General features: G+C 42.6%; 1 protein-coding gene across 1 annotated transcript in view; it reads right to left on the minus strand.

Moving 5' to 3' along the window:
- LOC126251635 (uncharacterized) overlaps positions 1-17,830 on the minus strand; it is a 460,291-nt gene extending 442,461 nt beyond the window's left edge. The window contains exon 1 of the mRNA XM_049952179.1: positions 17,666-17,830. Coding sequence (XP_049808136.1) covers positions 17,666-17,689 — 24 coding nt within the window. The 5' untranslated portion in view covers positions 17,690-17,830. The remainder of the gene's footprint in view (positions 1-17,665) is intronic.
- Positions 17,831-27,164: the final 9,334 nt, after the last annotated feature.

A 27,164-nucleotide genomic window follows, 5' to 3' on the forward strand; every position in this document is an offset into this window, starting at 1 on the left:
GAGCAGATGGTAGTCAAGAATGACTTTATGGTAACAGAGACTGCATTATCATTTCCTCAAAGAGGTCTTCAAATAGGACTACGAGAAGCTGGACGTTCCTTCTGCGACATTGCAGAAAGACTTGACAGGAATGCAGCCGCTGTAGGTGATTGCTGACAGCCGTGGTCACGAGAATGTACGGTCGCAAGAACACCGGACTCCGGACGGTCACGTGGTACTACCGAGAAGCAAAACCATCGTGTTCGGCATATGGCTGTGGCGCATTGTACTGATTCTGGAGCAGCAACCTGAGCAGCAGTTCGCATCAAAGTGACACAACGAACAGTAATAAATCGGTTACTTCAAGGACAGCTTCGAGCCAGACGCCCTGTAGCTTGCATTCCACGGACCCCGAACCACCCCCAATTGCGACTTCAGTGATGTCAAGTGAGAGCTCCCTGGAAGGAAGGGTAGAGGTCTGTTGTGTTTTCTGATGAAAGTTCGTTCTGTCTCAGTGTCAGTGATGGCCGTGTGTTGGTAAGGAGGCGGCCAGTTCAGGCCATGCAACCAACTTGTCTGCGTGGTAGACACACTGAACTTACAACAGAAATTATGGTCTAGGAGACGATTTAGTATGACAGGAGGAGCACTCTCGTTATATCACGCAACCTGACTCCAAATTTGTGTGTCAGTCTGGTGATTCGAATTAATGTGCTGCCATTCAGGGGGTGTTTTCCAACAGGGCAACTCTCGCCCACGTACCACAGTTGTAGCCCAACATGCTCGACAGAATGTTGACATGTTGCTCGGCCTGGCCGATCGCCAGATCTGTATCCAATCGAGCACATATGGGACATCATCGGACGATAACTCCAGCACCATCCACAAACAACATTAACCGCCTCTGTATTAACCGACAAAGTGCAACAGACATGGAACTCCATCCCACAAACTGACGTCCGGCACCAGTACAGGACATTGCATACACGTTTGCAAGCTTACATTAAACATTCGGGTGGCTACACTGGTTATTAATGTGTCACCATTTCAAATTTGCAATGGCTTATTTCGCGCTTACATTAACCTGTGATCTTGCAATGTTAATAACTTAACTATGTTACCTAGACAAATGTATTCCCGAAATTTCATTACTCTACATTAATTATGTTTTGGTGTTGCGATTTTTTTGCGTTAGGGTACTTATATGTATATGCACTATTGTTCTTAAGACCGTATGTGAGCGGGTTTCAATTAATCCTTATAGCGCTTTGCTTGCATAAGGAAAAATGTTCAAATGTGTGTGAAATCTTATGGGACTTGACTGCTAAGGTCATCAGTCCCTAAGCTTACACACTACTTAACCTAAATTATCCTAAGGACAAACACACACAGCCATGCCCGAGGGAGGACTCGAACCTCCGCCGGGACCAACCGCACAGTCCATGACTGCAGCGCATCAGACCGCTCGGCTAATCCCGCGCGGCGCATAAGGAAATTATGTGTATTTAGTATCTTTTAGTGTGGTCCACGTAGCCCGTTAAATCTATGGTGTGTCCCATGTCACCGTGTGGTTGTGCCGGTTGATGTCCAGGGCGTGTTATTTACCTGTCAGTTTGCTGACGGGAGAGACGCTATCTATAAGCCAGCAGAGTTTTTCACTTCTTACGCTTTGTAAAGCTTACTGAATGCTAATCAAAAAAATTCGCCCCTCAGGGAGCTGAGTTGTTTGTAGTATTCCATTTAATGAAGTTAATATTTTTATAGTAATAGAATATCCTTTGTGTTTATTCATACCTGTTGTGAGGCCAAGGGCGAAAATTGTTTAAAGGGTCTTGTCGCCACTGGTTACTAAGGTGACTGAATTGAAGGCGCCCTTGTATTTCGGCCGATATTTGCGACTGTCATTCTTAATGACTTGGTTAACATTATTGCACCCAGGCTGTACTTCAGCATCTTTTTTTTCCGCTCTGTGTGGGTCATGTGGAGATCCGGTATTTCTACCTTAACTAGAAAGATCTTCTGTATCTCAGGTGCGCCTGATATATTTGTTACTTCAAGTTCGACTGGGCTCTTCCAGCCGCGGGAGCATGCTCGTGTCCCTTCGGAGCGTTCGGTCGACTCCATCGGATCCCTGGTTTCCGAAAAGACAACACACACATCGGGAAAGCTAGCCAGTGTGTGCAACGGCGGTAAAGAGTTTCTCGGTCTGTACACAAAGCCTGCCCCTCTCAATCTGCGAATGCCGTAGACAAATGTATTGTCAAACATTATTGCGTACACTTTCGGATCTGATAGTTGTATTTGCTATCCCGCCGGAGTCGGATGTGTCTCCTGTTATAGAGTATCAGCGAAAGAAGTTGTTTCAATAGTCAATTTACTTAAAAGTAAAATTTTAGTACTGAATGTTTAAATTTTTTTCTTACTGACAAGTTTGCATCAGTTAATTATTCTTAGGGTTTCTTTGGTTTTTATATAATTAATTACTTGTTTGAAAATTTGAATGCTTAAGAAATTGTGGAAGTAAATGCTTTTCATGCTAGTACCCTGATAAAGGCAATAATTTCATGAGTATTATACTATTTACTGTTTTTAACCACTTTGGAGGCATGTTGTGCCATAATTAGAGGATCATTTGTCTTGTTAGTTTTATGGTACAACATTGTCTGGCTTTAATACTTTTTCTTTTTGTCAGATCTGGGTCAGTTAACAATTTTAGTGGGCCCTTTAAATTTTCTTATTAATCAGATGCTCTTGTTAATTGCTGGTACTTGTTAATTATGTAATAAAGGCATGTTTGTATTTTTCTCAAACGGTCAATGTTGTTGAAGAGAAAAACCCTGGGATCCAGTCCTTCCATTCAGGCCATTTGCCGGAAATCCTAAAGGCGCCAAGGCCCATATCAAATCAGGCTGGCTGCCCAGACAACAGTATGGTACAGAAATGGAATACTTGTACAGCTACGATATCTAATACTGTAAAGATTCTTATTTTTAGTCAAGGTAGATTTTTAAAAATACTGATAATTTTCAATGAAGAATTTTTTTTTTTTTTTTTCCTTTTCGTTCAGTGCAATGTTTGGTTTTTCTTGATCAACTGAGCTAGCTATGGTAGTACACTCATTCCGTCTCTATCACTACAAAACCATAAAAGTTGGATGAAAGTTCGAGGCTTCTTTTGGTTCCTTCAGTCTAGTTAGTGAGCCAAGATGAAGTCCGGTTTGCCGTGAACACTGAGGTGACAAAGGTAGTGGGACAGCGATATGCACACATACAGACGACAGTAGTAGCGCATACACGAGGTATAATAGACCAGTGCCTTGGCGGAGTTGTCATTTGTACTCTGGGGCTTCATGTGAAAAGGATTCCGACGATGGGAATTAAAAGACTTAAGAGGACGGAAAGGCAGTTGGAGCTAGATGTATGAGATATTCCTTTTCGGAAATCATTAGGGACTTCAATATTCCGAGACTCAAATTGTCAAGAGTGTCCCGAGATACGAAATTTCAGGCAACGCAGCAGTGACTGACAGCCTTCGAGTAACGACCGAGAGCAGCGGCGTTTGTGGAGAATTGTCGGTACTAGCAGACAAGCAACACTGCGTGAAATAACCGCAGAAATCAATGTGGTGGGTATGACTAACGTATACGTAAGGAGAGTGAGGCGAAAGTTTGTGTCAACGGACTATGGCAGCAGACGACCGACACGAGTGCCTTTGCTATTAGCACGACATCGCCTTAGAGAGGTCTTGGGCTCGTGACCATATCGACCGGATCCTAGACAATTGGAAAACTTGGTCTGGTCAGATGAGTCCCGATTTCAGTTGGTAAGAGCTGCTAGAAGGGCTCGAGTATGGAGCAGACCCCACTAAGCCACTGATCCACGTTGTCAACGAGGGACTATGCACGCTGGTGATGGCTCCATAACGGTGTGGGCTGCGTTTACGTAGAATGGACTGTGTCCTCTGGTCCAACTGAACCGATAATTGACTGGAAATGGTTATGTTCGGCTAGTTGGAGACCATTTTGAGCCATTCACTGACGTGATGTTCCCAAACAAAGATGGAATTTTTGTGGATGACAATGCACCATGTTACACGGCCACAATTGTTCGCGATTCGTTTGAAGAACATTATAGACAACTGGAGCGAATGATCTGCTCATCCAGATCGAGAGAAATGAGTCCCATCTAACATTTCTGGGACGTAATCGAAAGGTCAGTTCGTGCACAAAATCCTGCACCGACAACACTTTAGCAATTACGGATGGCTATAGAGGCAGCACGCCTCATTTTTTCTGCAGGGGACTTCCAAGGGCTTGTTGAGTTCATGACACGTCACGTTGCTGCACTACTCCTGGCAAAAGGAGATCCGACGCGATATTACAAGATACCCCACGACTTTTGTCACCTCAGTGTATATTTCTTCCAATAAACTCGTCAAAATATAGTATTTGTAAGTTTTCAAAGTGCTATTCTCTGCGTCTACATATTGGCAAATCTGAGAAGCAAAAGTTTAAATCAGGAAGTGTCACTGGTTGTAGATGTTTTCCCCGAGTGTGACTAGGGCCTCCCGTCGGGTAGAGCGTTCGCCAAGTGCAAGTCTTTCGATTTGACGCCACTTTAGCGACTTGCGCGTCGATCGGAATGAGATGATGATGATTAGGACAACACAACACCCAGTCTCTGTGCAGAGAAAATCTCCGACCCAGCCAGGAATCGAACCCGGGCCCTTAGGACTGACATTCTGTCGTGCTGATCACTCAGCTACCGGGGGCGGACTCCTTGAGTGACATTTACGAAAACAACCGTGGTGTTTTCAAACAATCATGGGTAAAAATAACATCTCAATGTACTGCTTCCTCTCGTAGACGGTAAATAAAGAAGCACAAGATTGTCTCCGCACTCGCATAAAATACGCAGTTGCCTGCACCACGGAGAAATGTGCAGAAATAGTGGAAGGGCCAGCAATTTCTGATAAGCAACCAGTGTGAAATATAAAATGAAATTGTAATTCAGCGGGCGGGGGAGCCTTAATGAGGCAGGTACTGAGAAGCAGGTCGCAGAAGATCAGCGTATTAAAATGTGATTTGGGCTCAGCCTGCGACACAAAGACGCCGCAGACGAAAGATAACAGGGCAGGGGTGAGCAGCTCCTGGCGGCGGCAGAGCGGCCGACGCCACAAAAGGACAAAAGAACGCTGCCTGCCGTATAATGAGATTTGAGAACGCCGCCTATTCTCCGCAGCCGACGTGGATGCGTGGTCGTGTCTGCGCTGTATATACAGCCGCCCGCTGCCGGAATAGGAAATGCACGATCACGCGGCCGCTGCACGCGCATTCCTTCCCATCGTGACCAGAAAATACAGGGGTTGGACAAATATGGAAAGATGGCGAGAAATGCATACTTGAACACAAATGCAGATGTTAGATATGCCTGCAGGTTGTGCTGTTCCATTTCACCACGAACGGCATCTCTAAAATGACCTCAATACGTTGCAAGTGTAAGTCTTGGTCAGAACTGTATTTTGTATAGTTGTGACTGCTTTATTTACGGAACTACACTACTAGCCATTAAAATTGCTACACCAAGAAGAAATACAGATGATAAACGGCTATTCATTGGACAAATATATTATACTAGAACCGACATGTGATTACATTTTCGCGCAATTTGGGTGCATAGATCCTGAGAAATCAGTACCCAGAACAACCACCTCTGGCCATAATAACGGCCTTGATACGCCTGGGCATTGAATCAAACAGAGCTTCCATGGCGTGTACAGGTACAGCTGCCCATGCAGCTTCAACACGATATCACAGTTCATCCAGAGTAGTGACTGGCGTATTGTGACGAGCCAGTTGCTCGGCCACCATTGACCAGACGTTTTCAGTTGGTATCTGGAAAATGTGCTGGCCAAGGCAGCAGTCAAACATTTTCTATATCGAGAAAGGCCCGTACAGGACTTGCAACATGCGGTCGTGCATTATCCTGCTGAAACGTAGGGTTTCGCAGGAATCGAATGAAGGGTAGACCCACGGGTCGTAACACATCTGAAATGTGACGTCCACTGTTCAAAGTGCCGTCAACGTGAACAAGAGGTGACCGAGACGTGTAACCAGTGGTACCCCATACCATCACGCCAGGTGATACGCCAGTATGGCGATGACGAATACACGCTTCCAATGTGCGCTCACCGTGATGTTGCCGAACACGGATGCGACCATCAAGGTGCTGTAAACAGAACCTGAATTCACCTGGAAAAATGACGTTTTGCCTTTCGTGCACCCAGGTTCGTCGTTGAGTACACCATCGCAGGCGCTCCTCTCTGCGATGCAGCGTCAATGGTAACCGCAGCCTTGGACTCCGAGCTGATAGTCCATGCTGCTGCAAACGTCGTCGAACTGTTCGTGCAGATGGCTTTTGTCTTGCAAACGTCCCCATCTGTTGACTCAGGGATCGAGACGTGACTGCACGATCCGTTACAGCCATGCGGATAAGATGCCTGTCATCTCGACTGCTAGTGATACGAGGCCGTTGCGATCCAGCACGGCGCTCCGTGTTACCCTCCTGAACCCATCGATTCCATATTCTGCTAACAGTCATTGGATCTCGACCAACGCGAGCAGCAATGTCGCGATACGATAAACCGCAATCGCGATAGGCTACAATCCGACCTTTATCAAAGCCGGAAACGCTATGGTACGTATTTCTCCTCCTTGCACGAGGCATCACAACATTTCACTAGGCAACGCCGGTCAACTGCTGTTTGTGTATGAGAAATCGGTTGGAAACTTTTCTCATGTCAGCACGCTGTAGGTGTCGCCACCGGCGCCAACCTTGTGTGAATGCTCTTAAAAGCTAATCATTTGCATATCACAGCATCTTCTTCCTGTCGGTTAAATTTCGCGTCTGTAGCACGTCATCTTCGTGGTGTAGCAATTTTAATGGCCAGCAGTGTATTTAAATTCGAATGTGGGCAAATTGTTGGTGCTCGTATGGTAGGTGCTTCCGTAACCGAGGCACCCGAAGTCTTCTTTCTTATAGAAGGGGTGGGTCGTCCAAGCGATTTCAGCAGGGCCTAAGGTTGTGAAGAACGTCGTTCTGTTGCACATCGAACTGCAAACTGCCGTTTTGGTCCGCGAAATGTATGTAAATGGACGCCCCAAGGGAAGGGGTTGTTTCACTGACACCCTCTATGCGATCTGCAAAGGCCTTTTCACGTCTATTCTGAGCAACGGTGTCTCTGAAATCTTTTCCTCGGCCAGCCGTAAGACAACAGCGTTATTTCGGCATTGTACGTCCGGATTCTGATCTCCACTGTAGAGACGTCAAGAGAAGTGACGGAATGTGGATAAGGGTCTGTGTAACGACCTGCCCATCGTTTACACGTTCACGGTAGCGTTGAGAAGAATTTTGGTGAAATTTGGTGCTGATGCGACATCATTAATCCACCTTACACCTCACATGAACTTCTGACTCTGGCCTTTTTTCGCATAAGTCGACACCTTGCCGTTTGAAACGTTGCCGGACTCGAGGGTGACGTCGGAAGGAGTCACGCTTTTATACCGCTGCAGAGGAAATTTGTGGGCACCTTCAAACCAATTTCAGAACGTCTGCGTCGCAATGAGAGAAAATGACGATGTTTTAAAAGAAGTGACACTTTAATTGTGTTGTGCTGTGTACTTGTGAGCACTATCGAAGTTGACCGTAGACAGCAAGCACAGAACACCTATACCGTTCATGAGAATCAGTTACCTGTAGCAAGAGACCAACGTATAAAAGTCAGTCCACTATTTCGAAGATGTAAACAATGGGAGCCACGTAGAATGGGAAAGGGTGAGCCAAAATAGCATCCTCGCATTTGGAGCCAGTTCTGTGTCACAGCATTTCCTCATACGACTTCGTTCTGTGGACGTGTGATGCTGGTTTCCATGTTTTCTAGATGTTTATGCAGAGAGATCGTAGGCTGGTATACTATAGCGATAGTGAACTCAATTCATGCACTTGGATGAGTTTTGATGAGTTCGCACTGCTGTCCTTTCAGACGACTATCACGTATTGGATATGATGTGTTAGTTGGGTGTCACGTGTTGGTCCTGATAATCCAAGGAAAGTGAAGTGATAGTAGTTTGTGCGCCAGACAGGAGAAAGATCCAGGTTCAGGCTAGCACTATTGCGTAAACCGGAGAGCCAAAACATTATGACCACTACCCACCGCGAGACTGAATGCTGCCTGGTTGCGTTGCGGCCACGTGACACGTTAGGTTCAAAATGGTTCAAATGGCTGTGAGAACTATGCGACTTAACTTCAGAGGTCATCAGTCGCCTAGAACTTAGAAATAATTACACCTAACTAACCTAAGGACATCACACACATCCATGCCCGAGACAGGATTCGAACCTGCGACCGGAGCGGTCGCCCGGCTCCAGACTGTAGCGCCTAGAACCGCAAGGCCACTCAGGCCGGCGACACGTTACGGAACGTATATAAGCAGAGCAGAGACGAACCATTCTAGTGACGATAAGGGCCGCAAATGGTGAAATCCGCTGACAAAAGTGCCCGTGACAAGGAGCAGATTGTTGTGGCACGTCAGCTTGCAAGCATCTCAGAAACGGCGAAGTTGGTCAATTGATCGCGTGCTACTGTCGCAAGAATCTATGAAAGCGGATGAATGGTGGTGAAAGTCGCAAGTAGAGATCTAGGAGTTGGACGTGCACGCCTCTTCACAGAACATGGAGGTCCGAAGCTTGCCCACAGCGTATTAGTAGGATAGACAGCACCGTATGATATACCTGACGACAGAACACGAAACTGGTGCAGGCACTAGTGTTACGGAGCACTCCTTTCAGTGCGCATTGTTGAACCTATCAAGGACATGTCGAATACGAGGGGCGTTTGAAAAGTCCGATAGATGGCACCACTGGCACGTATCGAGGTCATGTTTAGTTACTAGCATCTTTGGAAAGAACGCACACAAAGTTTCAGCTATATTGGTCTATTTCTTTGTGTTTGGCATTCGTGTAATCAAGAAAGTCCAGTTATTGTCAAAAAATGGACGAAAAAGAATTTCGTGTGGTGATTAAAAAGTACTTTATGAAAAGCTAAACGCCTCAGGAGACTAAAGAGAAGCTTGATAAACATTACAGTGACTCTGCACCTTCGATTAGAACAGTTTATAAGTGGTTTCAAAATTGTCGGAGTGGCCATATGGGCACAAGTGATGCTGAACGTTCTGGACGCCCTGTGGAGGTTATGACTCCAGAAATCATTGATAAAATCCATGATATGGTGATGGATGACAGAAGAGTTCAGGTGCATGAGATTGCTGGTGCTGTGGGCATCTCGAATGAACGGGTACATAATATTTTGCATAAACATTTGGACATGAGAATGCTACCCGCAAGATGGGTTCCGCGATTGCTCACGCTTGATCAAAAACGGAATCGTCTGAAGTGTTGCAAGGATGGTTTGCAGCTGTTCAGGAAGAATCCGCAGGACTTACAGCGTCGTTTCGTCACTGTGGATGAAACATGGATACATTACTATACTCCTGAGACCAAAGATCAATCTAAGCAATCGGTTACCAAGGGAGAATCTGAACCAAAAAAGGCGGAGGCCATTCCTTCGATTGGAAAGGTTATGGCGACTGTCTTTTGAGATTTGCAAGGGATAATCCTCATCGACTATCTGGAAAAGGGTAAAACTATTACAGGTGCATATTATTCATCGTTACTAGACCGTTTAAAAACCGAGTTGCAAGAAAAACGCCGGCGGCTGGACTGCAAAAAAGTCCTTTTCCATCACGACAATGCACCAGCACACACCTCAGCAGTTGTGATCGCAAAATTAATGGAAATAGGATTCCAACTCTTTTCACATCCCCCTATTCTCCAGACTTTGCTCCCTCGGACTACTATTTGTTCGCCAATTTGAAGAAATGGCTGACAAGACCAAGATTTTATTCAAACGAGGAGGTGATTGCAGCAACTAATAGCTATTTTGCAGACTTGGACAATTCCTGTTATTCGGAGGGGATCAACATATTAGAACAGCGTTGGACGAAATGTATAAGTCTAAAAGGAGACTATGTCGAAAAATAAAATAGGTTCACCTCAAACACGTAAGTAGTTTTTATTTTTGCACAGACTTTTCAAACGCCCCTCGTAAATACCACGCAGAATCGCTGCTGTATTGCGTTCCAAAGCTGGATCAATATGTTATTAAGAAGATGGTCATAGTACAAGGAATAAAGTAACTTCCGCATGATGAGCCATTGCCAAGTAACATAGCTAGATGAAACTTGGACCTTGTGTAGAAAAATCTGCTAAAGTTTAGTACAGAAGGTGCCCGATGGAAACACACCGTTAGACACACGGAAACAACACTTTTATTTAAAAACTATAAATATACTGAAGTCTCCACTACTTGTTATGATCCCCTGGACGTTACAAAAGGCATAGTTCTTAACAGGGCGTGTGATCACAACAGCCAGCTGTGCATACTATGCAACGTGCTCCCATGCTGGCCAAAAGGTTGGTATGGAGTTCTTACGGCAGGACATTCCATTCGTTCACGAGTGCAGTTGACAGTTGCTGGATGGTCGTTCGTGCATGTGTATAACTACGTCTCCTAAACGTATCCTACAATGGGTCGATGGGCAGGACAGTCGTTTCGCCGAATATCTATCGTTACCCTTGCGAAGTTCGATGCGGTCGTGCGCTGTCATCCGTAAAAACAAAGTCAGGGCCAAATGCGCTCCTAAAAAGACGCACCCAGTCAAGGAGTACATTGTCGCAATAGCGTTGACTGGTGAGTGTACCATGTTCAAAGGTTAGGAGTTGAGTACACGCAAGCAACATCATGCCTCCCCATACTGTAACAACTGGCTACCAAAGCGATCATGTTCGACTATGTTCCTGTGTGCATTAAATGTTGCACCCTCTCGACATATGAGGATACGTCCAGCATTGTCGAACATTATGGTTTTGGTGGTCCTGCTGTTATGGTATGGGAGGCACAATGTTTAATGGACGTACTTACCTCCAAATCTCTAGATACAGCATCCTCACCAGACAATACTATTGTGACACTGTGCTCCTTCTCCATGTGTGTCTTTTCGGGAATACATTTGAATCTGATGTCACTTTTATGGATGACGACGTGTGACGGCTTCCAACTGCGCAGGTGGAGGAACGAAAGGATAGTTGACAAATGGAGTGGTCTACCCGTTCCCTCGACTTGAATCCAACCAAGCCGATCTGGGTTGCGTTGAGGAGACGTACATATGGCACCAAAGACCATCCAGCAGTTGTCGACAGCGCTGGTGAAGGAATGGGTTTTGTGGCCGGGAAGGGAACACGTTGCGGAACATACATTGTCGTCCTTGGTGATCACATACAGGATTAATAATCAGGTCCCGTCTATTGCAGTGTGAGGAGACCACCATACATCGTGGTGACTTCAGTGCAATAACTGTTTTTGAATAAAAATGTCACTTTTGTTGGTATCATTCCATATTAGTTAAGGTCTGTACTGTACTGTATCAGTTATTTTTATATATGTTCCAAGAATCAAGGCGCTATGTTACTTGGCTATGACACATCATGCGGAAGTCACTTTTGTCCTTAAGTTTTGCATACCAGTGTGTTTTAGCTCATCAACGAGTACAGAGACTGACCACCAACCGATTTCTCCGAACAGATAATGAGCAACAAAAGAAGTGTACAACACTTTTTTGTGTATTCTTTCGGGATCGCTAACAGCAGATCATTAATGACACAGTTGCTTACAATTATCAATTGATAGAATGAACAAAATTTTGTTTTACATCGTCTTGATTCCAAACCCGTTTTTAGATTTTTTTCAAACACAACGGGTCTTTATTAGCGTTGCTACGAACGAAGCACATCCAAGAAAGGGGCAAAAATAATACGGCAAGATGAATCAATGGAAGTTCTGAGAAATAAAAGTTAAATACGGCGGTTCGATATTGGAAGTGCTTGCTACACCACCATCAAAAGTATGAAGCGGCATACGAAAGGCACTCATAATGTTGGCAATTAATTGAATAAGAAAAGGTTTATTGACCTGTTAGAACTCAAAAGAAAGGCGGACTTAAAGGAAACGACCGTTTCAAAAACGAAAATCATAACGAATTATAATGACCAACAGCCGCTACATGCTCAGCTGACTCAACAGCATCAAAAGACGTGAAGAATGACGGAAGAGCACGACGTAGTCGAGATATGCATTTGTAGAAGATGCACCAACTGCTTCCCGATGATATTTACACAGATTTTCTGGCTGTTAGAAATGTAGAACGATGTGCACTAACCAGGTCTGGTTTAGCGCCAAGTCAGACAAGTTGCCGACTGGGAGAACGTCGACTGAGGCGTCCAGGACCAAGGTTTGTATACGACGTGTATCACAATCAGTAGCGAAAAATGACGCGAGTGAAAGATTACTGCGGAAATGGGAATAGGGGCAAACGGTAAGTCATTTGCGTGGAAAAATGTTATCAAATCGGTTCTCCCAGCGGCAGTAGCAAGGCGTATTTTTTCTGCTACTACGGGACATTAAACCCTAATCTTCCTTCCTACCTACCTTTTTCCTTTGTTCCTTCTAGACTGTTACTGCACACGACTCTTAGACGTTCTATGCCAATTCACAACGTAGCGATTTGACAGGAAACGCCAAACGTGTGAGTAAAACGCACTTACTTCATCAGTAATTTTGCCATAGTTAAAAATTCCCAACTCTCTTTGCATTTATGAGCAAATTGGATGCTCTATAGGCTATGAGTTCGTCTACGTCTACTCCGCGATTCACACGTAAGTGCCTGACAGAAGATTCATTGAAACATTTTCACACTATAGTGTTTCCCTAATGTTGCACTCTCTAACCGCGCTGTAAAAACGGACAGTTTTCTTTCTGCGTGAGCTCCTGTTTCTCTTATTTAATTACGATAATCATTTCTTCGTGTGTGTGTGTGTGTGTGTGTGTGTGTGTGTGTGTGTGTGTGTGTGAGCGTCAACAATATATTTTCGGGTTTGGGGGGGTGAAAATATCTCGCCGCATCGAAAAACGCCTTTGTTTTAATGACTGCCACTCCAACTCGCTTACCATATCCGTGGCACTCTCTCCCCTATTTCGTGAGAGTATAAAAACGAGCTGCCCTTCTTTGAATTTTGTCAACAACCTCCATCAGTCTTAACCGGTAAGGATCCCATACCACACAGCAGTACTCCACGACAGAACGGACATGCGTAGTGTATAGGCAGTATCTTCAGTGGATCAAAAAATGTTCAAATGTGTGTGAAATCTTATGGGACTTAACTGCTAAGGTCATCAGTCCCTAAGCTTACACACTACTTAACCTAATTTAACCTAAGGACAAACACACACACCCATGCCCGAGGGAGAGGACTCGAACCTCCGCCGGGACCAGCCGCACAGTCCATAACTGCAGCGCCCTATACCGCTCGGCTAATCCCGCGCAGCTTTAGTGGATCTGTTGCTTTTTCTAAGTGTTCTGCCAATAAAACGCAGTCTTTGCTTCACCTCCCACAACACTATCCACCGTTCCAATTTAAGTTGTTCGTCATTGTACCCCTAAGATAATGGACAGCTTTCAGATTTGTGTGATTCATCGCGTAACCGAAATTTAACCAATTACTTTTAGCAGTCGTGTGAATGACCTCACACTTTTTATTTTTTTAGTTTTAATTGCTACTTTTCGCATCATATAGATCATTGTACAATTTGTTTTGATCTTCTGATGACTTTACTGGACGGTAAACGACAACATTATCTGCAAACAATGTAAGAGAGCTGCTCACATTGTCTCCTAAATTATTTATATGGGTTAAGAATAGCAGAGGGCGCCGCATATCACTTCCACTTTACTTTGTGACTTTGCGTCGATTACTACGAACTGTGACCTTTCTGAAAGGAAATCACGAATCCAGTCGCACAATTGAGACGGTGCACCACAGGCACACAATGTAATTAGAGGCCGCTTGTGAGAAACGGCATCAAAAGACTACTGGAAATCCAGAAACGTAGAATTAATCGGAGATCCGCTATCAATAGTACTCATTACTACACGAGAATAAAGCGCTAGTTGTGTTGCATAAGAACGATATTTTCTGAATCCGCGCTGACTGTGTCAATAGATTATTTTCTTCGATGTAATTCAAAACGTTCGAACACGGTATGCGTTTTAAAAATCCTACCGCAAATCGACGCAAGTCGAGTATTTGACTAAGAAATTTCATTTTCTAGGTTACTTTTGGACCATCCTTTATTTCTGGATCACTTTTTCATTCAGTCGGGTAATGGACGTATCTTTTGAGAACAAAGGACATTTTCGAATCGATACATGGATCGAAATAGTGGGTACTTGACGACTACGTCAAAGTTGAAATACAGTGTCTATGTCTAACAAGAAAAGCTTTGCAGTCTCCTCATTAAATTAGTTAGGTCATGACACACAAACCCAGTGCATTAGGGTCGATAAAGGAAAGAAAATTAACAATTTACGCGACGATCAACGGAAAGATGCTCTCTCTCAGTGGGAGAAAATCAGATACCACTAAACTGAAACAAAAATGGTAAGGCATGCCGGGCGGCGAAATGACAATCGTGGAACCAACAATCGGCGGAGAGGCATCTTCTGGAGAGGTACAGAAGGATTCTGCAAGAGGACGTTGTACTGAAGTGGTACCTCACGAGCCACACACATTAACGGGCAGCTATTCTTAGGCACCGGGTATTCTCGAAAGCGTGAGTGTCGCTGCGCATCATCGTGATAGATAGAGCAAGACAAAAATCATAAATCTGGAATTCATCTGTGTGAGGAATACCAGTCTGGTCCGTACATTCACACGTTTTATGTCTTCTTTCATAATTTTATGCACTACTCTGACAGCATCTTGTAGACTGGGGGCTATAAACGATGAATGTTCTGTAAATCCCAGCATTGTGTAAGCCTTTCATTTTGACGAAACTTCAGCGGCTTTTGCGACAGTTTTTCTGTCTTGTTTAATTCAAGCATCTTTTCACTTGTCCTGACGGTGAGTGGACCCCGTTACTGACTGGTCATAACAGAGAGATTTGAGACAGTCATCGGGAACCGAGCAGCAACCAACGACTCTTACAGTAGGCCACGGAGCTCTATAGTAACTAACTAAATGCAAGGAACGGCAGAGTGCAGAAGCGTGTCCTTGAAATGCAGCACTCAGTTACTCTTCCAAAAGTTTGTGTGAGTGAGAAAGAGTGAGTGTGTGTGTGTGTGTGAGACAGAGAGAGAGAGAGAGAGAGAGAGAGAGAGAGAGAGAGAGGGAGAGGGGGGGGGAGGAGGAGGAGAAGATGAGGTTGCCCGTCACATTATGATCAGCGGATTGTATACGAACATCGTCTCTGTTGTAACGGAGACAGCGTAAAGATGCTGTTTACTGTAATCTGGCAGTCGAATGGCGACTTTAAACTTCTTATAGGCCTTTAACGGTAAAGGCTTAGGGTCTGGGTTTCAGACGACCACGCGTTACATATACGCACTCGTCATACTAGGGCGAGAAAATCAGAAAGGCCCCGAACTTAGCTTTTCTGTATGCCACACGGCCACTAGTGATAAAAAGTCCACTTTTCGGGTTCAAACGAAACTAAATGTATAACGCAAAAGCGTTTGCCTTGGGGAAGACTGGCGAGATAAACTTAGATTGAATAAGTGTGCGTGACTGACAACATGCCCAAAGTATCAGATTGGTTTTCTATCGCCATACCCGTTTAGTAGGTAAACGTCGTGCTAGCTATTCAGTTACATAATATGCGAATAATTAGGAAAAGGACGCAACAAGGAATACGAAACGTTCTCCCTGACAACATGCAGTTGAAAGCGTATAAATTATACCAAGCATAGGTGCCTCTCTAGGGGTGTGGCCAACAAAAGCAGAGAAAAAAAAAGTTGAAGCATAAATTTAGCGCTATCGCCGCGTGCGTTAACATCGTCGCTACCTCACTCACACTGCACATTATCTCCGTACTCTTAACGCAAAGCAAATTCAAGATTTTTGTTTCCATTTGGGCTTAACTTCCCGCCGAGATCGATGTCATTATAAATAGCACTATATAGACCAATCTGTCCATAGAGTCCGCAGAAATCGAACCTTTTAACAAACGCCTGTAAGAATGTAGAAAAATCGTAGCCGTAGTCTAACTGGACATATTTCCATCCACTGATAGTATGGACTGCTTTAGCGCTTTGCCATGCAGCTCAGTTTCGTGAATCGAGCAACAATGTGTAACATACGATATCGTCAGAGCTGATCAACTTTAGGTAAACTTACTCGTGAGAGAAAGACGAGCCCTATCACGAAAGTGCGAATCTCTTTTACCACTCATATTTGGAAAGAAAGCGGTTCTAATCTGATGGAGCACGAAATGTTAGACATTTTTGCCTTCCGAAAAAATATCCCTACAAAGTTTTTAAGTGATTTTGGAGAAATAGCAGATGGGGATTTGTATTCTGTTCTTACAAAACACGACACGAATGACTTAAGAAAAAGCGCTTCCTCGCCCAGTAAGAGACATCGGGGTGAAACCGATAGCACAGCGAAGTGAAACGGGCTGCAGCAAAGACTTTGGCGGAGCCGACGGCGTGGACGCGCCACAGTTGGAATAAGTCACTCTGGAAAGTCCGACCTAATACGTCTGGTGCCGGCTCAAATGTCTTCATGTGCCCCTTCCACTCAGAATTTTTTATACCTTCATTATAGAGTCGTTGTCACATATCCTACCAGCAGCGGGTCGTCCCGATCTTTCTCATGCTATTCGCGCTTTTTCCTTAAATCGCAAATTCAGACTGTTTAAATGCGGACCATCATCAATTACACGACGACATTGCAGAAAAATACTTTTTGCATCCAAGAGGATGTCTCGCTTTCCGTCGCCGGTGAGTTCGGCACACAACAATCTCAATATTTTATATTTCAAAATGTGAAAACCGGCTTTGACGCAATGAACTTTTACACAGAATGGTTCTATAAACTTTTTCGACATTGCCTTCCATCATATCCAAGCAGTGTGTGCAGGCCGTTTTTAATATTTCCGTGAAAATACCGTATCTCGCTAGATACTTCTACCGATGACATATTAGCAGCGATTACTATCTCCGAATAGGTCGAATTACATGATGCGCTAAGTACATCTAACAAATACAAAAAGAAGTCAATTCGTGTTTCCTTATATTATCGCACAAAGGAAAGAATTTCCAAAAACATTTTTATTCGCAACTACACGTTTACGCTGCACAAAAAAGAAAAAAAAAATGCAACTGTGCGCGTATGACAGAAATTGCGCGCCTACCCCTCAATGTGTATCAACCTGTTGCGCACTATGTTCCGCAACGCAACTGTTGTAATTAGAAACCTCTTCCCTTCCATGGATGAAATATGTGACAAAGTGTTCAAGAGGAAACATACGCTGTGAATTTATTGGTGTTGTTCTTTTTCTGATCAGACGCATAAACTCCTTTACGGTTCAGAGACAAATAATAACTGCGTGGTACTATTTCTTCGATGAAAAAAAGGTACACTTAACATGAGTAATATATCAGTGCTTACTATCGCTGTATGACACACGGAATCATTTTAAAAACTGTCACTTTAATTCTGATCTACTGAGTGTTTACCTCGAATAATTTGCTTCTCCCCATGCGTTCTTCACAGTTTCCAGTTCTTAATGAAATTACTCCTTGGAGTTAGAGTCTTTTCAGTCTGTATGTCGTGGCTATCAAGCGAAAACTAAAAATTTACACAACGCGCACGAACGCTTCTTTCCACTCTGCTAACGTCAAACATCTTTCGACAACTGCAGCCGAAACTTTCTTGAACCAATAACTTGTCCGGACGCGCCACAAAGCACTTCAATGGCGAAGATAAAAGCACTATGCGCGGCGGCGCCGCACACGATAAGCGCAATATCGATACTACAGAAAGATAAGTGCAATATGTGTAGTCGGTATGGGTTCTTTAATCTAAAGAGAGTAATTGAAGATCAAGTTAAGATATCATGGAACAATAACAACAGAAAAAGCACTCATCTTCGCTAGCAATTGATCACGGAAAGAAGCTATGCCTCTCTTCCCACATGTCAGGCAAAGTGTGCCCAATATCTATTATTCAGCTTTTAATCTTTAATTGACGTCTGATATATTTTGCTTACGTTCACATGAACTGGTCGCAAACGTGAGTGCAACCCTGACATGCAATAAATTTTTGTGCAGGTGTGATGAACTAGCCGTAGGGCAATTTTGCGTAAGAATTCGGATCGTTCAAGCTGTTGAGAGTTTCTCGTTTCGTCAACCACACTTTATAGCACACATCACATCATTACCTACTTCGCCCACCTATCGCGCCCCCCACCCCATCCAACCACACCGAGTCTCAACGGCAAAACCGACGACAATGTACAAATTGTCGTCATCAACCACTCCCTTTCACCCAATAGGTGTAAAACAAACCATAGGAGTATACATAGAAATATGCTAATTGAAAGGCGTTTTGCTGTCAAAAGGGGAAAAATTTGAGGCCTACAACTACTGCCAAGAGGGTCTTGTCGAAAAGCCGCTCACAAACTCAAAAAAATTCTGGTCGTATGTAAAGGCTCTCTCTGTCCTCAAAATTGGTGTTACACACCCAAGGTGGTAAAGAAACTGAAATTGTCATTCTTTATAAAAGAAAAATGTGTATTGCCCTGGTTTAATTTTCGCAACGGTACAAATGAAGATATGAGTGATATACATCGGCAGTGATGAAAGCAGCTGCCGTAATTTAGACTGAATAAAGCATCAGAACATATTGACACCCAGATCCTATACAGAATTTGTGGTTTCATTAGCCCATATTTTCACTATAACATACACAAAAAAGGATGGCAGAAGTGATCCACTTAACTATCGTCCAATATCATTGGCATCCATCTGTTATGGAATCTTAGAATGTTTTCTGTGCTCAGATGTATTGAGATATCTCGAACAGAATGACCTTCTCTCTGTCAATCAGCATGGATTCCTACAACACTGGTCATATGAATCCTAACTCACTTTTCTCAAATGACACCTTGAAAGCCATTAATCAAAGCAATAAAATATATGGAGTATTTCATGGGATTCAATAAGCATTTGATTCTGTCTTTAAATGGTAAAGCCGTCACCAACAGCAACGTTCGTTTGAACTCCACACTACTTTACTAGGCATGGTCCTATTAGACATGGTATGTCATCACCTTCCTTCAGTTTTTGAAGTGACTTTCCCAGCTAGTTATATGGTGACCCAGCAGGTTAACACATATTCCCAAATAAGGAGCAACTCGGCATTTTTCACATTAACAAAGGTGAGGAAGTTGAAGTAAGAGATAAAAATTCTAAGATTGACCAGGGATCGAACCCAAGACCTTTGGATTCACAATCTGACTCATTACAACTTCCTTTATTAAAAAATCATGGGAGGTATCAAATGGAATTTGTGACTGGACTGGGGATGATGATAAGGAAGACACTATGTTATCTTGGATGGAGGGTCATCAGCAGATTCAGAAGTAACTTTAGACATGGCCCAGAAAAGTTGTTACGACCCTTCCTGTTCATGTTGCTTGCTTATGACATGAAAGACAATTAATACAGCTTGCAGGTAATAACTTTTAAATGAAAATTGTTCCAGATTTTGTTCTTATTCCAAGCAACACAAGATCCATGGAATGAAAATTAGTGTGTCTTGTACAAGGTAGCTAGCCACTCTGGGAATATTTATGTTTCTATTTCAGACTTCGCTTTCCCCTTGAAAATTTCAAGTACCCTTCCAGTACCTGTATAACTTCGCCAATGCCTACGTGCCAACCCAGCCTGTTGTTCAGGAAAGAAGCAGTTCATTTCAATACAAGTCACTGATGAAAGACACCTTCAGCACATAAACTAACATACCCATTCCAGTTTCTTAAATAGTAGGGAAAGTGTGAGTCGAGTCATGTGTATGGTTGCTAGAAGGTCTTGGCAGACAGTGCATATTTGTGCCACTCTCTTGGTTTACAGATCTGAGATAGAGCAGAATTTCTTTCATGAACTACCTCTCAGTCAGGGCAAATAGCTCCCACCATCAGCCTCTGGTTCATCAGGATGAGCCACCAGCCACACGAACGTAAACTGCCACCTCTCCCATTCCCTACTCCTTTATTGTTTTTGATCAAATCCCTAAACTGGCAGTCAACCTTCGTTTCCACTCCCACACGAGTCCTTGCTGTATTCTGTACAACCAATGAACTTAACTCTCACTTCACCACCTCCCTTCCAACATTCACCCATCCCTCTCTGCATCCAGTAGGCTCTCTTCTTTGGTTAATGTGTTTTTTATGATATTTTAACATCCTTGAGGATTACGTCAATATGGATAATTGGAATGAAGGGTAGAGGCAGGGAATAAATTTTCAATAAGAATTAACATACAAAAACACTAGCTTCACTAACAATTAGTGGTTATTATTCCCAGTTCTACTTTTGGATGTGAAAAATTATAGGTTGTGTTGATAAAGTGTCTCAAAATATGATTCCATATGACATTATGGAATGAAAGTAGATACAATATTTCAGCTTTTTATTTTTATATTACATACAATTGCAGATAAAGATTTGTTTAGATGTCCCGGAAGTTCTGTGCATGCTCCCACAAACTGAATTAGATTGTAATACCATGAATTTAACTCTGATAACCTCTTCTATCAGCTTGTTATCAGATTTTAGACATATGTTGGTTGGAAACCCCTTGCAAGTTCTCAGTAGCATACAGTGTGTCTTTTCAAAGTTTTGTGACAATGAATTGCCTACAAAACATTTATTTATGTCAATAAAATGTAATTAATAGCTTCGTTTAAGACCGTACTTATTTTTATGTTTGCTGCAGCTATCATTAATGTACAAAGGGTGTTCAAAAAGTTTTGCACAGTTGTCTCAAATTTTTTTATTTTTTGCAGGAGGAGAATGAAATTTTTTCAGAACATACTTGGAACATTTAGCTATAAGTTGGTATATAAAAGTATTTTCTTTTATTTACATGTGAGCCATAATGGACTGTGAAGTAGATGTCAGGTTGGGACAACAGTCAGTGATGGAGTTCCTCTTCACGACCGGTGGTGACTCAGCCACATCGATTCACAGGAAGTTGCTCCCAGTATATGGGGAGGACACAGTGGATCGCAACAGTACCCAGCAGTGGTTGCAGAGGTTTAAAGAAGGTGATTTCTCTCTACTGCACAATCCACGATGCGGTAGACCATTGACGGCAGTGAGTGATGTGAATAAGGACACCATTGGTCAAATCATCCAAAATGACAGATGTGTGACGACATGACAGCTTGCTGAAATGACTCATTTGTCTTTGGGTAGTGTGGTATCACTGGTACAGTGACTAGGGTACAGAAAAATCAGTGGACATTGGGTACCTAGATTACTGACAAGAGAAATGAAAATGATGAGGAAGAATGTGTGCGAGGGTCTCATGAAGACCTTTACTGATGAATGAAAACAGTGTTTTGAAAGCATCATTACCCTGGATGAAACATAGTCGTTTTTGTCCGAACCTGAGAGCAAAATCCAATCTACATCTACATCTATACTCCAAAAGCCACCCAACGGTGTGTGGCGGAGGGCACTTTACGTGCCACTGTCATTACTTCCCTTTCCTGTTCCAGTCGTGTATGGTTCGCGGGAAGAACGACTGCCGGAAAGCCCCTGTGCGCGCTCGAATCTCTCTAATTTTACATTCGTGATCTCCTCAGGAGGTATAAGTAGGGGGAAGCAATATATTCGATACCTCATCCAGAAACGCACCCTCTCGAAACCTGGACAGCAAGCTACACCGTGATGTGAAGGGCCTCTCTTGCAGAGTCTGCCACTTGAGTTTGCTAAACATCTCCATAACGCTATCACGCTTAACAAATAACCCTGTGACGAAACGTGCTGCTCTTCTTTGAATCTTCTCTATCTCCTCTGTCAACCTGACCTGTACGGATCTCACACTGATGAGCAATACTCCAGTATAGGTCGAACGAGTGTTTTGTAAGCCACCTCCTTTGTTGATGGTCTACATTTTCTAAGGACTCTCCCAATGAATCTCAACCTGGCACCCGCCTTACCAACAATTAATTTTATATGATCATTCCACTTCAAATCGTTCCGTACGCATACTCACAGATATTTTACAGAAGTAACTGCTACCAGTGTTTGTGCTGCTATCATATAATCATACAATAAAGGATCCTTCTTTCTGTGTATTCGCAATACATTACATATGTCTATGTTAAGGGTCAGTTGCCACTCCCTGCACCAAGTGCCTATCCACTGCAGATCTTCCTGCATTTCACTGCACTCGTGGAGATAACATCTTGGACCTACTGATAACAAACAGACCCGAACTTTTTGACTCTGTAAGTGCAGAACAGGGAATCAGTGATCATAAGCCCATTGCAGCATACCTGAATATGGAAGTAAATAGGAAAATAAAAAAAGGGAGGAAGGTTTATCTGTTTAGCTGCAACTTCTCTGTATACTACAGCATCATCCGCGAAAAGCCGCATGGAACTTCCAACACTATCTACTAGGTCATTTATATATATTGTGAAAAGCAATGGTCCCATAACACTCCCCTGTGGCACGCCAGAGGTTACTTTAACGTCTGTAGACATCTCTCTATTGAGGACAACATGCTGTGTTCTGTTTGTTAAAAACTCTTCAATCCAGCCACACAGCTGGTCCGATTATCCGTAGGCTCTTACTTTGTATATCAGGCAACAGTGTGGAACTGTATCGAACGTCTTCCGGAAGTCAAGGAAAATGGCATCTACCTGGGAGCCCGAATCTAATATTTTCTGGGTCTCATGAACAAATAAAGTGAGTTGGGTCTCACATGATCGCTGTTTCAGGAATCCATGTTGATTCCTACAGAGTAGATTCTGGGTTTCCAGAAATGACATGATAAGAGAGCAAAAAACATGTTCTAAAATTCTACAACAGATCGATGTCAGAGACGTAGGCCTATAGTTTTGCGCATCTGTTCGATGACCCTTCTTGTAAACTGGAACTACCTGTGCTCTTCTCCAATCATCTGGAACCTTCCGTTTCTCTAGAGACTTGCGGTATATGGCTGTTAGAAGGGGGGCAAGTTCTTTCACGTACTCTATGTAGAATCGAACTGGTATCCCGTCAGGTCCAGTGGACTTTCCTCTGTTGAGTGATTTCAGTTGCTTTTCTAATCCTTGGAAACTTATTTCGATGTCAGCCATTTTTTCGTTTGTGCGAGGATTTAGAGAAGGAACTGCAGTGCGGTCTTCCTCTGTGAAACAGCTTTGGAAAAAGGTGTTTAGTATTTCAGCTTTACGCGTGTCATCCTCTGTTTCAATGCCATTATCATTCCAGAGTGTCTGGATATGCTGTTTCGAGCCACTTACTGATTTAATGTAAGACCAGAACTTCCTAGGATTTTCTGTCAAGTCGGTACATAAAATTTTACTTTCAAACTCACTGAACGCTTCACACATAGCCCTCCTTACACCAACTTTGACATCCTTTAGCTTCTGTTTGTCTGAGAGGTTTTTTCTGCATTTAAATTTGCGGTGAAGCTCTCTTTGCTTTCGCTGTAGTTTCCTAACTTTGTTGTTGAACCACGGTGGGTTTTTCCCACCCATGACAGTTTTACTCAGCACGTACCTGTCTAAAATGCATTTTACGATTGCCCTGAACTTTTTCCATAAACACTCAACATTGTCAGTGTCGGAACAGAAATTTTCGTTTTGATCTGTTAGGTAGTCTGAAATCTACCTTCTATTACTATTGCTAAACAGATAAACCTTCCTCCCTTTTTTTATATTCCTATTTACTTCCATATTCAGGTATGCTGCAATGGCCTTATGATCACTGATTCCCTGTTCTGCGCTTACAGAGTCAAAAAGTTCGGGTCTGTTTGTTATCAGTAGGTCCAAGATGTTATCTCCACGAGTCGGTTCTCTGTTTAATTGCTTGAGGTAATTTTCGGATAATGCACTCAGTATAATGTCACTCAATGCTCTGTCCCTATCACCCGTCCTAAACATCTGGTATGGTGTTATCCGGGTTCCCCTCGGAAGAAGAAACCAAGACTTTCAAGAACAGCAAGCTGAAAGGTAATGGCCTCCTTCTTCTGGGATCAGTGTGGTGTCATTTTCACTGTTTTTTTGGAACCTGGCTCCACAATTAATCAGGACTGTTACTGTTTGTCACTGGAAAAGCTGCGACGTGCCATCAAGACCCACAGACTACAGCTTCAGGGTCAGCTCATCAGATTTCACAATGACAATGCCAAACCCCACACAGCCCTTATGACACAGGAGAAAATCAGGAAAATGGGTTGGAAAATTGTTCCTCATCCTCCTTACAGTCAGGACTTGGCTCTCTCTGATTTTTACATCTTTGGTCGTCTGAACGCCAATCTGCGTGGTAAAACATTTGATAGTGAGAAAGACCTTATTTCCTGTGTCAAGTGATTGTGTAATAGTCAGTCCCCAGAATTTTACCAGAGCGCATTTACATCGTGGCAAGAATGTTGGGCCAGATGTGTCACAGCTGATGGAGGCTACATTGAGTAGGCTCAATGTATTGCTAAATGTTCCAAGCACATTCACAAAAAATTTCATCCTCCTCCCCAAAAATGGAAGGGCACAACTGGAACCTTGTGGGGTAGGAAATGTAATTAGTTCCCAGTTGCACGATGAATGATAGCTTACTGCAGTATTGTTTCCAATGGATAGTCTTTGTTTCCTGTGAGATATAACTTGAATCATTTTGCAATAGTTCCAGTGACACAGCTACTTCCTAATTTACTTAAAAGGGCACTGTGATTTATGCAGTGAAATGCCTATGGCAGATCACAGAATGCACAAGAAGCCTGTAATTTATTATTACTACACTCTTCAGTCTATTCTGTGCAAAACCTCTTCATCTCTGCGTGACTATGGGAATCTACAACCCTTTGAATAGGCTTAATTTATTGATCTGTAGGTATAATCCTACAGTTTTTACCACACACACTTCTCTCCAATTCCTAACTGACCATTCCTTGATGCCTCGGGATGTGTACTATCAACCAATCTCTACTTTCAAGCAAGTTGTGCCATAAAAACATTTTTTCGCCATTTCAATTTAGTAACTCCTCATTAGTTACTCACTCTATCCATCCAAACTTCAGCAGTCTTCTGTATGCATTCGTTTCAAAAAATCTGTTTTCCTCCTGTCTGAACTGTTTTATTGCCCAAGTTTCTCTTCAGTACAAAGCTACACTCAATACAAATACCTTCAGAAGAAACCTCCTAACACTTAGATTTTGGTTAATTTAATTTGACTACATCCAATAAACGTTGTTTCACTTTCACTGATATTCATTTTGCATTCTCTTTTCAAGATCCTTTCCAATCCATTCAACTATTCTTCCAAGTCCTCTACCGTCTCTGACAAAATTACAATGTCACTGGTAAAACTCAAAGTTTTTAGTTCTTCTTGTTGAAATATAATTACCTTTCCAAATTTCTTCTTGGTTTCCTTCACTGCTTGTTCATTATAAAGCTTCAGTAACATTAGGGATAGGCTACAGCCCCACTTCACTCTTTTCTCAACTACTGCTTTCCCTTCCATGTCTTTCAAATCTGATAACTGCAGTCTGTTCCTGTACAAGTTTTAAATGACCTTTCACTCTCTATCTTTTATCCCAGCTACCTTCAATATTTCAAAGCCTGTAGTCCAGTCAATAATGTCAAACTCTTCCTAAATCTACAAATGCTATAAAAGTAGGTTTGCCTTTCTTCTAAGTGTCTCCTAAGATAAGGCGTAATGTCAGTATTGCCTTATGCGTTGCACATTTCTCTGGAACTCAAACTGATCTTTTTTGAAGTTGGCTTCTACCAGTGTTTCATTCCTTCTGTAAATAATTCACATCAATATTTTGCAACCATGATTTACTAAACTGATGGTTCATTAGTATTCACATCTATCAGTAGCTGCCTTCTTCAGAATTACACTGAAGAGCCAAAGAAACTGCTACACCTACCACGAGCATGCAGAAGTGCCACAACATGGTGTGGCATAGACTCAACTAATGTCTGAAATAGTGCTTCAGAGTAGAATTATCACACTGTTCTTGAACCCTGAGGCTATTTTGATTGTGTCATGCATGTTGCCTATAATTTATTGCCTAATAAATTACATAATTTTTGACAGTATGTTTTCTCAGTTTTCGATGCCTTTAAAAATCCAACCAGAAACTCTGGCAATATATTATTTGTGGCCATTCTCTTAGGAAGCTGCTTATATGTTACCCTTTCTAAAATTTTTGAGAATGCTGGCAAAAGTGAAGTTGGATGGCACTTTGATGGTACATATTTCTTTTTCTTCTGTAGAGCATATTCCAGGTACATAGAAATGTTTCAATGACCAGATACAAAAATAACTTATTATGTCACTAAATTCAAAAGATAACCACTAACTAACTTTGCTGATATATTATTGCAATCACCACATTTATTTAAATTTTAAACTTTTCGTCATGGCCGTTACTACTTCCAGTGCAGTGAGGGTCATATTGACATTCTGAAGTTGTTTCCACTCTCTCTCTGTTTTTTTTAATGGCTAGTCTCAGATATTTATTGGCAGAATTTACTAAGCCTTATGATAATATTATTTCAGTAAGAGACATAAAAGGTTTGCTAAAAATTTTAGCAACATTGCACACATATGTTACCAATGTACCACTTATCCTTAAAGCTATCGGCTTCGCCACACATCTGCTTCTACCAGTTTCATTCTTCACTATACCCATTTACTTTTATTTTGTTTTTCTCATAATTCATTTGTTTCTATGACTGGATTACTTTCTTCAATATTTTTCAGCATGTCTCGTATTGGGCTACAGTATCAGCAGCAGAGCTGTGTCTCACTAAGAGATAAAATCTCCTTCCTTTTTACACTACAATATTCCTTTATTCTTTGAATAATCCATGGGTTTAGGGGAGAGGAGGGGGTGGTAGTTTTAAATGTGTTTTATCTTTTGTTTCCTTTCCTCATGGATTCTTGCAGTACCATACAATGATTTACTAATTTCACTGACTTATTTATCTCT

This window comes from Schistocerca nitens, chromosome 4, assembly GCF_023898315.1.
Source record: "Schistocerca nitens isolate TAMUIC-IGC-003100 chromosome 4, iqSchNite1.1, whole genome shotgun sequence".
NCBI lineage: Eukaryota > Metazoa > Arthropoda > Insecta > Orthoptera > Acrididae > Schistocerca > Schistocerca nitens.